The sequence below is a fragment of the Hakea prostrata genome, chromosome 4 (assembly GCF_041222555.1).
Source record: "Hakea prostrata isolate BN-2017 chromosome 4, UWA_Hpros_2, whole genome shotgun sequence".
Taxonomy (NCBI): domain Eukaryota; kingdom Viridiplantae; phylum Streptophyta; class Magnoliopsida; order Proteales; family Proteaceae; genus Hakea; species Hakea prostrata.
This window is the reverse complement of record NC_142603.1, coordinates 5,779,512-5,793,047: the sequence shown is the minus strand read 5'-3', so window position 1 is coordinate 5,793,047 and position 13,536 is coordinate 5,779,512. Positions and strand designations below refer to the sequence as shown.

The 13,536-nt window shown below is 37.0% G+C and overlaps 1 protein-coding gene and 1 pseudogene across 3 annotated transcripts; one reads left to right on the top strand and one right to left on the bottom strand.

The window, feature by feature from the left end:
* The first annotated feature begins 2,255 nt into the window (after nt 1–2,255).
* Nucleotides 2,256–9,032, top strand: LOC149017355 (PHD finger-like protein). 3 transcript variants are annotated; one of them, XR_016172799.1, is made up of 4 exons: nt 2,256–2,408; nt 2,899–4,083; nt 5,948–7,386; nt 7,486–9,032. XR_016172799.1 is itself a non-coding variant. In XM_089151688.1 (3 exons), the coding sequence occupies exon 2, from the start codon at nt 2,947–2,949 to the stop codon at nt 4,063–4,065; it is 1,119 nt and encodes a 372-aa protein (XP_089007814.1). In that variant the 5' UTR covers nt 2,256–2,408; nt 2,902–2,946; the 3' UTR covers nt 4,066–4,083; nt 5,948–9,032. The 3 variants fall into 3 exon arrangements, 2 of the variants coding, with proteins under 2 accessions (XP_089007814.1, XP_089007813.1); XM_089151688.1 differs by having other exon boundaries at nt 2,902–4,083; nt 5,948–9,032; XM_089151687.1 differs by having other exon boundaries at nt 5,948–9,032.
* A 2,757-nt stretch (nt 9,033–11,789) lies between these two features.
* Nucleotides 11,790–13,273, bottom strand: LOC149017354 (protein EXORDIUM-like 5 pseudogene; annotated as a pseudogene).
* Nucleotides 13,274–13,536: the final 263 nt, after the last annotated feature.

The following is a 13,536-nucleotide window of genomic DNA, read 5'->3' as shown; positions in this document are numbered from 1 at the left end:
AAGGAGTGGAATTAGGCCAAACTATCTTGCTCGAAGAAGATAGTGCTTTCCGGGATAGGGCGTCCGCACATGCATTACTATCCTTAAAAACATGTTGGGCTTTACATTCAATAAACTTGGATTTTAGATAGAGAATATCATCCAAGACCGTGAGGTTGCTCAATGGGCCCTGAGTGTCTTGTGCCTTAATCGCCTTGATCAACATGGCATAGTCAGATTTTAGGATCACAAAATAATATCCTTCTCCTAGTGTGTAGAGCATTTCATCTCTTAATGCCATGGCTAAAATTAGGTTTATGACTGTCAAATTAGACATGAGCAAAATGTACAATCGCTTAAAACGGAGCTTCATTAAAAAAACTTTAACAACTTAAGGATTTACGAAACGGAGCTTCATTAAAAAAACTTTAACAACACGTTTGGAGATTGGGTATGGTTGTTTTTTGGTGAATCCGGAGTTTATAAAGGGGAGGGGAAAAAAACCCCCTTGGAGTGGGCCCCCCCATTGGGTCATGTTTTGTATCACTACCACTCAACTCTCGATTCTTGTCAATGGATCAATGGCTTCAGAGGATATGAGATTTTTCACCCCCATCATATATGGATGACTATTAGGATTAAGAGGAGGCGTAGTCTGAATTGGTTGGGGCCATAGGATACATTGACTCTAAATAGGGAAGGATACTGAACCAAGTTGGTTGGTGCCATAAGGGAGGTATCTTAACTTATAACGATATGAATAAGTACATGAGTTGCATTGGGCTAGATATTATCCTGACATGTGCCAGTTCTCATGCCAATGGATGTGGGGAGAGAGTGTGGCCCTAAACCATAGCTATGGTCGATGAGAGAAATGGTATCCCTCTACCCTTGGTCATGGTGCTCAGTTTGGTGGAGTTGTTAGGTTGCTTGTGAGACTAACCAGAAGAGGTTAGTGTCATATCCTAATGCGTTTATATCTAGATAGAGACTTGCATTGGTTAGAGTATAAGAGCATCACTTCATTACAACATTCATGTATCATATCATCATACTTGTATTTTCTAATGCTTTGATTTTGTGTTTACTCATATATTATTGAATTACTCGCTGAGTTCTTTAGAAATCATCCCTCGTGGAAATATTGTTTTAGCCCTTTGTCGCATAATAGGATGCCTCCATGTTCCAATAGTACGAGACGCCGACAACCGATGCTTAAGACATACTAGATTATTAAAGTGACGACGTGCACAATGACACGTGTGCATATCTGGATTATTCATATGAAGCTTAATCCATATGCTTAGGAAAACGGAGGTCATTAGAGAGACTGAAATATTTGGGTATTTATCACTTAATTAAGGACACATACTTAATGTAAGCCTTAGGATAATTAAAAACATTTTTCTTTCCTAGTTTGACTTGCCAGTTTTAGACAAACAATTTATCAGTTTTGATTAAGCTTCCGCATTATTTGAGATCCTTTCGAGATCTTTTATTTTATTTTTAATTATTAATATTAATTAATTATTGAATTTGATTATTTTCTTGTTCATGATTTTGTCATGACGTGAAATGGTATGTGCTTGTACTTGAACATGATATTGTGATGGTGAATCACTCCCTCGAATATTTGAGTGGATTTGATACCGATTGGGCGGATGTGACAATTTTAATAGTAAGAGATTTTATGAGGGACTGCTGGCGCGCGCGGCGCGGCGGACGAACCGACGGATTTCATCTCGACATCGAGAGCGATTATGACAATTTTAATGCGAGTAAGCAACGACCCGATTTTATGAGAGAATGGATTTTTAAACTCATTGGGAATGGAAAAAAACATCAACCCCGAGAACTACTAGTGAATTCCAAATATTCCAAGGATCAACTTTAAGGGCAGAGACTCTAGATAGACTCAATATTGAAGCTTTTATTTTATTTGATAGTAAAACCTAAGAAAAAGCTTTTGCTTGAACAGTGGCCATCAGACTATATCTTTTTTTTTTTTTGTGGTAATGACCATCAGACTATATCTACAGCTTATAAGCTCCTACAGCTTGGAATCTTGTTTTGGGCAAAAAAAAAAAAAACTTGATCTTTTATCCCGTGTAATTGTACCACGTGTTGCTGGTAACGATCGTCTTCAACAAATAAACCAGGTTTAGAACTAACGGCCAGTAAGGGCATTTTAGTCATAATGAAATAAGGGTATATCTGTAGTTTGCATGCAAAGTGGGGTTATTTTATTAATTATTCATGGTGGTAGTATACGATTCTCGCTGTGTTGTGTAATCTCAGAAATTCTTTTGCAGTAAGATTTTTCCTTCAAATCCGAAATTGGTATCGCTGTCGGAATTCGTCTATTTTGATGTCATATTAAAACCCTAATATTCGTCGACGATCTCTCTGTTACTCATTTTTGGATTCAGGTACTCTTCATTTTCCTATCATTTCAATTTCATAACATGCTTAATTGAAGTTGAAAATCCATGAATGGTGTGAATCTTGAGTTCATTGAAATCGTAATTGGCCTGCGTTAACTGGATTCATTACGATGATTATCCTCTCTTTTGGGTAGTTTTTCCATTATTTCTACGGATTTTTCCATTCCTGAGGAGAAATTTGCAGCCTTATAGGATATGGAATTCTGATTGTTTGCATGATGTACTCTTTAAATTGCGATCGAAGAAATGATGAATTAGGACAGCTTACGCTGTTTGATAATGGTGACTGAATCCGGTTATGTTTGGATATATGCTTGATTTTGCTGTTTCCTTTGCTTGTATGTTTGAAATGCTTGTTTCGGAAATTCTAATTTGGTCAAGTTCGTTCTCGCCGATGAATTTACTGCTTATGTTTTGGGATTCTAGGTTCTGATTACTTTCAGATTTAGCAATAACATAGTTTAGTTGTTTTCAGCAGCATGTAAGGGATCGTTTACTGTATCTGCCGGAGGGAGGAGAAGAAATGGAAGAAGTTAATTACTGTGATTTCAATCATTTGGATGCCGATGTCCGGTTGCCTCCACGGAAGCGTCTCCTAGCCGGACTGAAGAAGCAGAGTTGTAATTACCCTTCTCCTTCATCACCTCTTTCTTCCATGGCGAGCGATTATACTTCCGATCTTCGGAATTTACTGAGCTCTGATTCTAAGAGCATTGGTCTTTCGGCTGAGGAGATCGTGGATGCATCTAGATCAGCAGCTATTGCAGCTGCCAAGGTTGCGGCTGCAGCCAGAGCTACAGCAGAAGAGAAGGCAGCCGTGGCAGTGAGGGCTGCAGCTGCTGCTAAGAGCGCCCTGGAGCTAGTTGCTTCAGTTTCTGAAAAGACATATTGCAACGAAAGATATATTAGAAAGAGCAAACCAAAGAAACATGTTCCAGTCCAGCTCTTATATAAGAAGCGCCGACCAGTAGAGAATTGTAACACGGATGAAGAATTGGCACGTAGTCTGCACCGAGCCATGAATAGCTCTCCCAGAATTTCAAAGAGTTCCGATGGTCCTGCCTGTAAGATTCACAGGAATGGCAGCCATAAAAATCTTCATGAGTTGGCAAGTGAGGTCAACTCCGGAGGGTCATTCCCGAAGGTTGGAAACACTGGTAAAATAGGTAAGAGAGGTCTGGAGTCCAAACCTTCAGACAGCATTAGTGCTGATTTGCTGGAAATGGGTAAGTTTCCATCATCTAGAGACTTAGTAGCTACTTATCCAAAGAAAAATCATGGACAGATATCTGAGGATATTGGTACTAGTGGTAGAAAGAGGGGAAGAATCAAACAGAAAAAGCTATCTTTAACACTTTGTACCATTAAGGATCGTGAAAATCTTAAAGAAGATTCAGAATCTGTAGTCGGCTCAACAATGGGAGAGCCAAGTGGCTCAACAATGGGAGAGCCAAGTGGTGAATCTGTTCCAAGGAATTTGAGATTATTTTCTGTGAATACTCCATCTGAAGTGGAGGAGCCAATCAAGTGTGTGCCAATGCCGAAGAGCAAGAAATTTAAACCCACCCCATGCTTTATTGAGAATAAAATCATCCAACCTTTATGTTCGAGTCCAACAGTTACTTCAGGATCTCTGCCATGATGGAAGTTGATCTATGAGGTAGGATCGATTATCTCTATTTCTGATAATGGTGTTTTCTCTTTTTATTCATTGATATTCAATGGCATTCTCAAATGGGACTTTCTAGTAACATTTGTTTCTGGTTACTCCGAAGTGTCACTGTCAGTTACCATATTGACTTCCATTCTATATCAATTGGTTGAAGGCAAACCATTCCTGTAGTTTGCAATGCCATTTGTTTAAAGTGTAGGTATATGAAACAGTGTTAAGAAAATTTAATGTTGTTTTCCTTTTGGTTATTGCAGTTGTTCTTTTTCTTCTTCTTACATACATAATACTACTATAAAAACTCTGTGAACAAATCTGGTGTTATTGACTGTCTTCGTTTTATAAATGGTGGCCAAAATCAAAGATGTGGGAAGAGAATCCCAGGGAAAGATCTCTGATATTCTAGATTCATATCTATTCTGAGCAAGTGATCACGGGTTTGTGTCTCTGGTAACAGCCTTCCCACAAAGCGGGAGTAAGGCTGCATACATTTTTAGACCCTACAGTGGTAGGAGCCTTGTGCATTGGGTAGGGTCTTTTTTTTTTCTCAGGAAGCAGCACTAAATTGAAATGTTAACATTGAGAATCAAATGACACCTCCTTCCTTTCTGGTTTTCACTCTGTGGCAGTCACTCTTGTGAATTTTGTGTTAATACGAGTACTGATGTCTAGTTCTGTTTGCATTTCAAATGCTTCTGGATTTAAATACATTTCTTGAAAATTGAGGTGCTTTGTAATTGCTTCATTGATGGTTTCCGTCTTGCGTTCTGTATTATTGGTTTACCGTATTGGCACAAGAGTCACCCAAGTATAAGCAGGCTGTGTATGGAATGCAAATGCTTCTGGATTTAAATTTATTTCTTAAAAAGTGAAATATTGTTTCTTTGTAGTTGCCTCATTGTATCTCACGATGTATGTTGGTGGTGTGCTGGTATAGGCATGAGTGTTATAAAAGTACATTTAGCAGGCTGTGTATTGAAAGACATGGACAGGAGGAAAACTTGATCTCATTTTGAAATTTTTTACAAGCTGATGAAAACTGTGCAGATATGCAATAATATTTGTTTTAATTCATTTCTTAAAGGTGAAACATTGTTGCTCTCATATTGCTTCATTGGTGGTACTTAGCTTGATATCTATTGTTTTTGTCCCAATATTGGTGCAAGTGTCCAGTAAAGCACGTTTAGCAGGCAATGTATGGAAAGAAATGGATGGGAGGAAAGGTTGGTTTCATTGTGAAAATTTGAAGGAACAGAATGCAAATCACGTAGATATGCAGGGATGTTTCTTCCAATGCTAAAATTACTAGAACTAGTGAAGATTGAATGCATATGGTTATGCTCTACATGCATATTAAAAAAAGAAGTGTAACACACTTTTCAAGAATTTAAAAAAAAAATGCATAATGTGACAATTTTATCAATCTTGTAAACAAATCTTATTCTTGTATGTAAAAATATAAAACAAGCATAAACCTGGCTATGCAACCTATAGTATGTCTGTGCAAGAGCCAATCTTGTTCTTTGTAATGTACTTCTTTAGTACGAGTGTGCATGTGGGGGGGGAGATGGATCTCCTGGTATTATAATTGAAATGTTCCTTTAATATTTTCAAGGCTTTTCTTTAGATGTTAATGTCACTTAATATTGTAATAGCATGTCCGTACAATCTTTTAGGATTTTATAAGATGCTGATGTCATAAGCATACAGTGTATCGATCATATTGAAATGACTGGTACCAACATAGCCAACAACTTGTGGTTTATATGTTATCTAGGTGATATGTAATATTATGGTATAATGTATCCACATTTTTAGTCGTGGATATTGACTTCTTCTTGGTCCTCTGTTTCAGGTTGCTGTCCCAAAAAATATTCTGAGAATCGATTTCCTCAAAAGGAGAGAGTTCTTTGAGCAAGCATCATAGAGAAGTGCACCAACGAAGTGTGGCAAAGTGGTTTTATATATAGAGTAAGGCAGCAAGTTCATTTCATCTGAGGAGGAGAGAGATATAGAGAGTAAGAGAGACCCTCACCTGGCGTCTCAGTGAACCTTTTGCTTTGGTGTCTGGGTTAGAGGCCGGATCAATTATCATGCTTTGTAGTCTCCTCCTTTCTGGTTTTTAACTACTTACTTTTTCATCTACCAAAAACTTTGAGATATATAATGGTTTTGACAAACTAAGTGTATAGTAGAAGTCAACTTCAATATACCTTGGAGCTCATAATATTCCTGGAAATAATACGGGTGGTGAAGGGTTGCTAGTATTGGAGGATGCTTGAGAGCTTTCCTGAGTTTTTCTTGTATAAAATCCTTAGAAGCAGCCAGCTGAAACAAGATCTGTATGAGACCATATGGTTCTGTTGCCTTTATATGAGTAATTCGTAGTTGAAGACGTTATTCCCTCCCTGCACTGGAGCAGAGGAGATCGTTTATCCTATGTTTTTGAACTCCTTGCTAACTGTAAATTCTTGTTTTTGTCTCTGCTAGTATGTTCTGGAGTTCTTTCCCTTGCGTAGGAGCTTCTGTTGGTGGACTTTGTTAAGATTAATGTTTATTATGATTTATGATGCATAAATTACAAATCCATTATTTCCAAAACATCCCCCAACCAAAAGAAATGAAAGAAAGAAAGAGATGATTCTGTATACAACATCTTCAGGATCCAATATGAATCAGATCAAGGATTAGTCCTTGACAAGGGAAGAGCAGAACGGTGAGCATCAATTTCTACTGGCATGCTACCTTTTCTTTGATGTGCAATTCCGTTATTAACATCTTTATGTTTCTTGTTCATCTTATTACTGTCAGTGGTTCACTAATTCTGTTCTTTTACATAAATTAACATATACATATTGATTTGAAGGATTTTTCATTATTCCTTACTGTGGATTGTACCTTGTATAGCTCTTTGAATGGTATGTCTTTCTCAATCTGTTTGATATGGAGATTTTAATGCGTTATGGTTGGAAATTCAACACAGCAGGTGAAGCAAGCGGGTCAGTCTATGGTCTCTGTCCTCTTGATGGTGGAAAATGATAAAAGAGTCACGTGAACCGCGTCAGCGTTTGATCAAGATCATATGTTGACAAGACGAGGTATCCAAAATATCTAGTGGTTTGTCTTCTAAAAGCAGAACCCATAATTTTTGCCCCCTTACTCCTTGATGGAAATTGTTCAGTCCTGCTCATTTAATGTGCAGGACTGTCAAGCCGAACTTCGGATCGTTGAATCTGAAATTTTAGTCAAGATTTCAATCCAGCGGCCGAACGTGTTCTGCTTGATTGAAGCAAGGTCCGTCCTTGACCTTCCTTTTAGACTTTAGTTGTTTGTGCTTTATGAGGAATGGTCTACTGATGGATCATTGAAACCATTCCACTCTCAAATGTCAAGCTTGGGTCCCACTCTGGTGTTCATAATGCAAATAACTACTTCCCTGCCATGTGGAGCCACTGTAGATTATCTCAAGTCTCAACTGGAAGGATTGGTAAGCGATGGTAACAGTTATTCCCTCCCCCACACCCCCTTCTCTTCTTAACCACGTTAATATATAGTTTCTTTTCTGGACTGGCAACATAAATATATAGTTCTACATCTTAGTAATAAACGAACTAGTGATGAACCATAATGGTGCTTTTGTGCCATCCCTGATTATGCCTTGCCTAAATGAAGCTAAAGAAGCCTTGGGTGATCATTTTCAAGGTTTAAAGGATTCAATGATACGACACGATACTAGCTGATATGTATCTATATTTGGTATAGTCGATACGATACCTATCGATACGTCTCTTTGTTCCCTTGCACTATAATACATTGGTCAGTATGATACAAGACAATATGTCTCTTGAAATTACTTGACTGATATGATGCTTACTATCGATGCTTTAAACTTTGTTTATTTTAATTGAGAATTTAGAAATTTCAGATGCTTTTAGGGTCTAAATTTAGTTGTCTTTGATTGGTCTTTAGAAGATTTGGCTGAAAATATTTTGCTTATCGAGTGATGCAATCCACAAATACATTGTTCGATTTGCTTATAAATCAAAAGTCTATAAAGGAAAAACATGAACAAAAGTTCCTAATTAATCTCTCTAATCAATCTTAAGACATGCCTAGTCAAGATTCAGGAGAGCTGGGATTGTCATTCAAAGCGTTCACCACTGGTTGACAATCTGAGTAGATGACAAGCTTTGAAGCATTCGTCGAGTGAGCTAACTAGACTGTATCTCAGACAACTTCAATTTCCGTGATAACAGTAGATAAACCAAGTCCTGATTTGGTTTGTGCTACAATGAAATTGCTTTAGGGCTTGTTTGGTTACTTGAGTTTGAAGATTTTAAAAATCTAGAGATTTCAAATCTATGAAGTCATGGTTCATAAAATTAACTGTTTGGTTAGCCTGAATCTTTAGAATGAAATCTATAGATTCATCTTAAAAAAATATTTATGAATCATGGTTCAAATGTTCACCTTATATCCATAAATCTACAGATTCATGTTTTTAGTGTAAAAAGGTGAATCTCTAGATTTCATGAATTCAGAGATTCACACAACCAAACAAGTATAAATCTCCCATTTGTGAATCCAGACTCATGTAACCAAACAGGCCCTTAGTGAATCCCACAACCACGGACTCCCTAGATGGAATTCATGGCCAATGCACCATACTTGTCTAAAATATCAAACCCTCTTTTGTTAATTTTTTCAATTAAATTGCACTTTTTGTATTAAATATTTCTTCTAAACTCCAAATCATTCTTAACTAGAAATCTTTTTTAGTATAAACTTCAAATGACCTTACTAATTAAAAGCTTATTATAATTTAAATATATGATGGAACATCTCTGATTCTAAGAGGATTAAAACTTCTTAACCTCTTATTATGAACTGTTGGTCTCTTGACAACTGGCTCAACCCTTTGAATTGATAGTTATCCTCTTTAACCGTCTAATCTACTTATCATTCACCTTTTCTTTTACGAAGGTATATATAGAATTTTTATTTTTTCTTTTGTTTAAGTATTTTCGGTTGTTTCGAGGGAAAAAATAAATCTCTCTTTTAGTGATTCCTTTTTACTTTTTCCCTTCGAACAGTCTTGAGTTCACAAGAAATTGCTGCCACGCGTATATCATTTGTCAATGTCAACGGATGTGGGATCTCGCATGTAAAGTTAACCAGTTGAGTGGTGTACGTGTCACTTGCAATCGGCTTCGTCCTTTGGGGACTTTGTTTCATTTATGTTCATTAAATGTACAGGACTGTTGCGCAAAATAATTTGAGCCATCGGATTAAAGTTTTGGTCAAGATTTTGATTTCGACTATCAATATTTAATGACCGATATCAAAATTTTGACTAGAATTTTGGATCCGACGATCCAAAATTCTGCATGACGTTAATGCGTGGGATTGAAGCAATTTCGCTATAAGAGAGACTTTGCTTCAGTCTTGCCATTAAATGTGTAGGACCGTCATGCAGTTCTGCGAATCAAGATCTTGGTCGAGATTTCGATCTCCACTATTGAAATTCAATAGTCGAGATTGAAAATTTGGGATTATTTTAATTCTTGACATCGAAATTTCGAAACAGACGGTCCATAATTTCGCTTGACCGTAAATGACTGAAGCAATTTCGTTATTAAAGCATTTTTGCCTTAAAAAAACTTTCTAATTATGTAATAGTAGTTGAGAGTTTTGAGACTTTTTCTGCGAATCAGATAAAACACGATCGATATTCGATAGTGGAGTTTTGGGGCCGACCTAATAGTCGGCGATGATCCATCTTCATCTTCTCGGAATCTCAGGTTCCAGTCTTTTCAATATTCAGTATTGTTTGCTCGGCCCAACCGAGTTCTTTATAATGGTGTGTTGGGTTCACGTCAACCAACCACCCAAAGTAGATGATAAACTCGTAGCATGAATTAGTAGTTTAGTACCTTTCACTGTATGTCTAAAGTCAAATAGGAACTGTTCTTTTTAGTCCTAATAATGTAAGTTGAACTTTTTTTTTTTTTAAAATGCTTAGCCAATTTATTATATTCAGGTTTGGTTGGAATGATTTAGTGATATTGGTATTTTTACTTAATAATTGACTTCACATGAACAATGGTTTATCTTCTTTCTTATTCTTTTTATATTTTATTTTCTATTTTTTATGAAGGAGCTTTTTATTATAATATTACACATGCTTTTAGTAAAGTTTAAGAATGACCAAATTCTTGTTCCAACCATAATTTTTGATCTTGACCGTAAGCTAAATGCAGAGCACCCAAGTAGAGCCCTTGGACTAATTTCCATGGAACATGTATGGCACAAAAACCAAGAGTACGCATTGACGTGGGTTAGGAACCAGAATTCATGTGCATGCGGATAGTTTGGGACTGGTCAACTTAGAGTGTGGATCATTTTTCTTCGACCCACAAGTAAAAAAATAAAAAAATTATAAAAAATAGTCCGCATCACCAATATCCTGTGGGCTCCCTATAATTTGTGGTCGATAACTGTCTGAAAAGCACAAACTACTCCCCGAGGATCTAGACTCGTCAACTTAGTCTATGCCAACAGCCCATCAAACCCATTAGAGGTGGAAAACATCATTTATGATATTCATGTGTTAACTCATTATCATCCACAAAGTAGAAGAGTTAGATTGTGATGCTTAGTATTTTATTATTTCACAATTAAAATTACCGTTAGTGAATGTTTACTGTTAAATGGCATTTAAGAGATTAATTATCATAATTCGTGATGGTAACTACTAAGTACTAACTACTCTGGAAGGTAAAAATCCAGAAAACTAGTGACCCTCAATTTCAACAACAACCGTTCACACCATTTTGATGATCTTCTCCAGCAAACCTGTGAACACCAAATACGTACCTGCAGAGTTAACTAATCAGTCACATGAAGAAAGACAAAGAGAATGACTTTAGGAATCAAAGAAACAGATGTCCAAGTTGTTCTAGATGTGGACAAATTCTACTCTTTTGCCACGTGGAAAAATGGAAATGAAACTTGTCTTGTGTAAAGTGAACGACAGATTCTATTTTTTGCCGCATGAAAAATTAGAAAAACATTTTTTGCTCAACTGTGCACGCCATTTACACTTGTATGCGAAACACGTAACTAAGAAACCTTAAAAATTAAATATATATATATATATATATATATATTAAAAAAATTTTCATTTAAAATTAAATTTTAATCACAATTTTTAATTTAGTATATAAGTAGTCTGTTTTATAGCAAAGAGATATGTATACAAGGGAGGATTTTTTTTCCATGAAAATTTTAAAACGTTTTTTTGTTTTTATGAAACAACACTTCATTTCTCTTAAAAATAGAAGGCCAAATGGTTTAAGTACTTACTCATCCTATAAAATTAATTATGTCAGCTTAGAAAATTGTGGTACATCGGATCATCTTATTGTTGAGGGAGCAAATATTATTTTTTAATGCTATTTCATCACACAATAAAAATGGAGTCTAAATAAAATTTATTGAAAATTTCACATCTAGATTATATTTTCAATACTATACCCACAATGCCGGTGAAAAAACTTCAAAAAACATAATGTACTATTCAACAGGAAAGTGATTCAGACTAGAAAGTCTTTCTTGTATAACATTAAAAAAAAAAATACAACAAGATATAGTAATCCTCTTGAAGTATGAATAACAATCTCTTAATGAAAAAGTAATAGATTCAACCCTCCTTGAGCTATATATATTAATCTCCAATCTCAAATTGAAGTAGAAAAAACGAGAGAAAAATCTAATGAAAAATAGGAAAATCAAACCAGTTTGCTTTTTCATTTACATCAGATTAAATAAATAAAACAAAATAAAATAAATCACCATCTGGGAAAAAAATAAATAATTCCCAAGAATCCATCCTTCTCTGCTTTCTTCCTCCTTCAAGCAACCCCTAACTCTCTGAGCTTCAGATATACAAGTGCAGGAGGAGATGCCTAAACAAGGAAACAAAAGGGGGGAACAAAAAATGGAGATTAACTGTGTTCTTGATCAACCCTTTTTAGCTTTCAATGCTTAACATGAGGCCCTGTACACGTTTTCAAAATGGGATTAAATATCCACTGAACCATAAACTTTCTCCTTCCCCTTCCATAGAGGTTATATGTGGTTCCTCTTCTATCCTTCATGACTTGACCAATATACCCACTTCCTGCACCAGTTCCATACAATCCCTGACACAAATCAGCGATCTCTGTAGGTGCAGTTGGATCATCTCCTTCATACCAAGCATTGATCAGAGGATTAGTAGACATTTCTGCCAATTCATGCCCTATTATGTTCACCATTCCATCTAAACCAACATTACCATTCGGTGGCAACAGCTTTCCCGGCCCTCCACCATTCATGTAAGCAGGCACTGCAAATGGGTATGCACATTGATCAGGACACTGTTTGCCTGAGTTTCCGATCCACGCGTATGGCACAGTGTGACCCACAATGGAACGGAAGGTGAAATAATGAAACCCACAAACTGCTCGACAAAAGTCCTGAACGGTGACATCGTCTGAACTGAAAATTAAAAAGATCGCGTTCTTGTCATCGACCCTGTTGGGTGCGGCTTTAATTGCATTAGCGATGACATGGTTCATTGAGATCCGTGTGAGATGTTTACTCTGGGAGTAACGATTGTCGTCGAATTCGTGGGTGATGATGATGGAGCGAGAGACGTTGGCGCCGGATTGATCGTTATAGAGGGTGGCGGTGCTCCACCAATCGGATACAGAGGGAAATGGAGCTGCACGGTGGGAGGCGGAGAGGGAGAGGATGAAATCCTTGAGAACTTGCTTCTGGGGAAGTGTCCAGACACCGTACCAGATGATGTTGACGTTGATTGAGGAAGAAAGAACAGGACCCATATGGTAACGAACGTCGACGGAGCTTTGAACGCCGACCTGTTGTTTGCTGATGACTGATGAGGGGTTACCCACTTTTGGGTTGAAGTACTCCGGCTGTTCGGCGTTTAAGGCTTCAGAGGTTGGGGGAGGAGCTGCACCGATTTGGAGGCAACATGATAGGTGGAGCGATAAGACAATAAGAAGAAGATGGGTGGCGGTCGCCGTCATTTTGAGAAACGCCGGCGACGGAGGTGGTGGTGGTGATGGTGGTGAGGTTTGGAATTGGGACAAAGGGGGTTTATAAAGCAGAGGAAAAAACCTAGAGCTTTGGATGGTTGAAGGGAATGAAAAAATGGAGCTGGTGACAGCTGACATGTGGGTCAGTGGGCGCCTCTGGATTCTCTCTCTGCGTGTGAAAACAAAATGCAGGTACTCACCTATGGTTAGAAATTAATTGAAAAAATAAAAATCATTTGTTTTCTTTTTAATTTTAGAATAACTAATATTAAATATATTTTCCACCAAGAAATCTTTATCTTTAAGTTCATACCTCATTAACTGTTTAGTCAATCAAAAG

Bases quoted from the DNA above. Each gene is read 5' to 3' on its own strand.
- LOC149017355 (XM_089151688.1), top strand. From the start codon at position 2,947: ATGGAAGAAGTTAATTACTGTGATTTCAATCATTTGGATGCCGATGTC.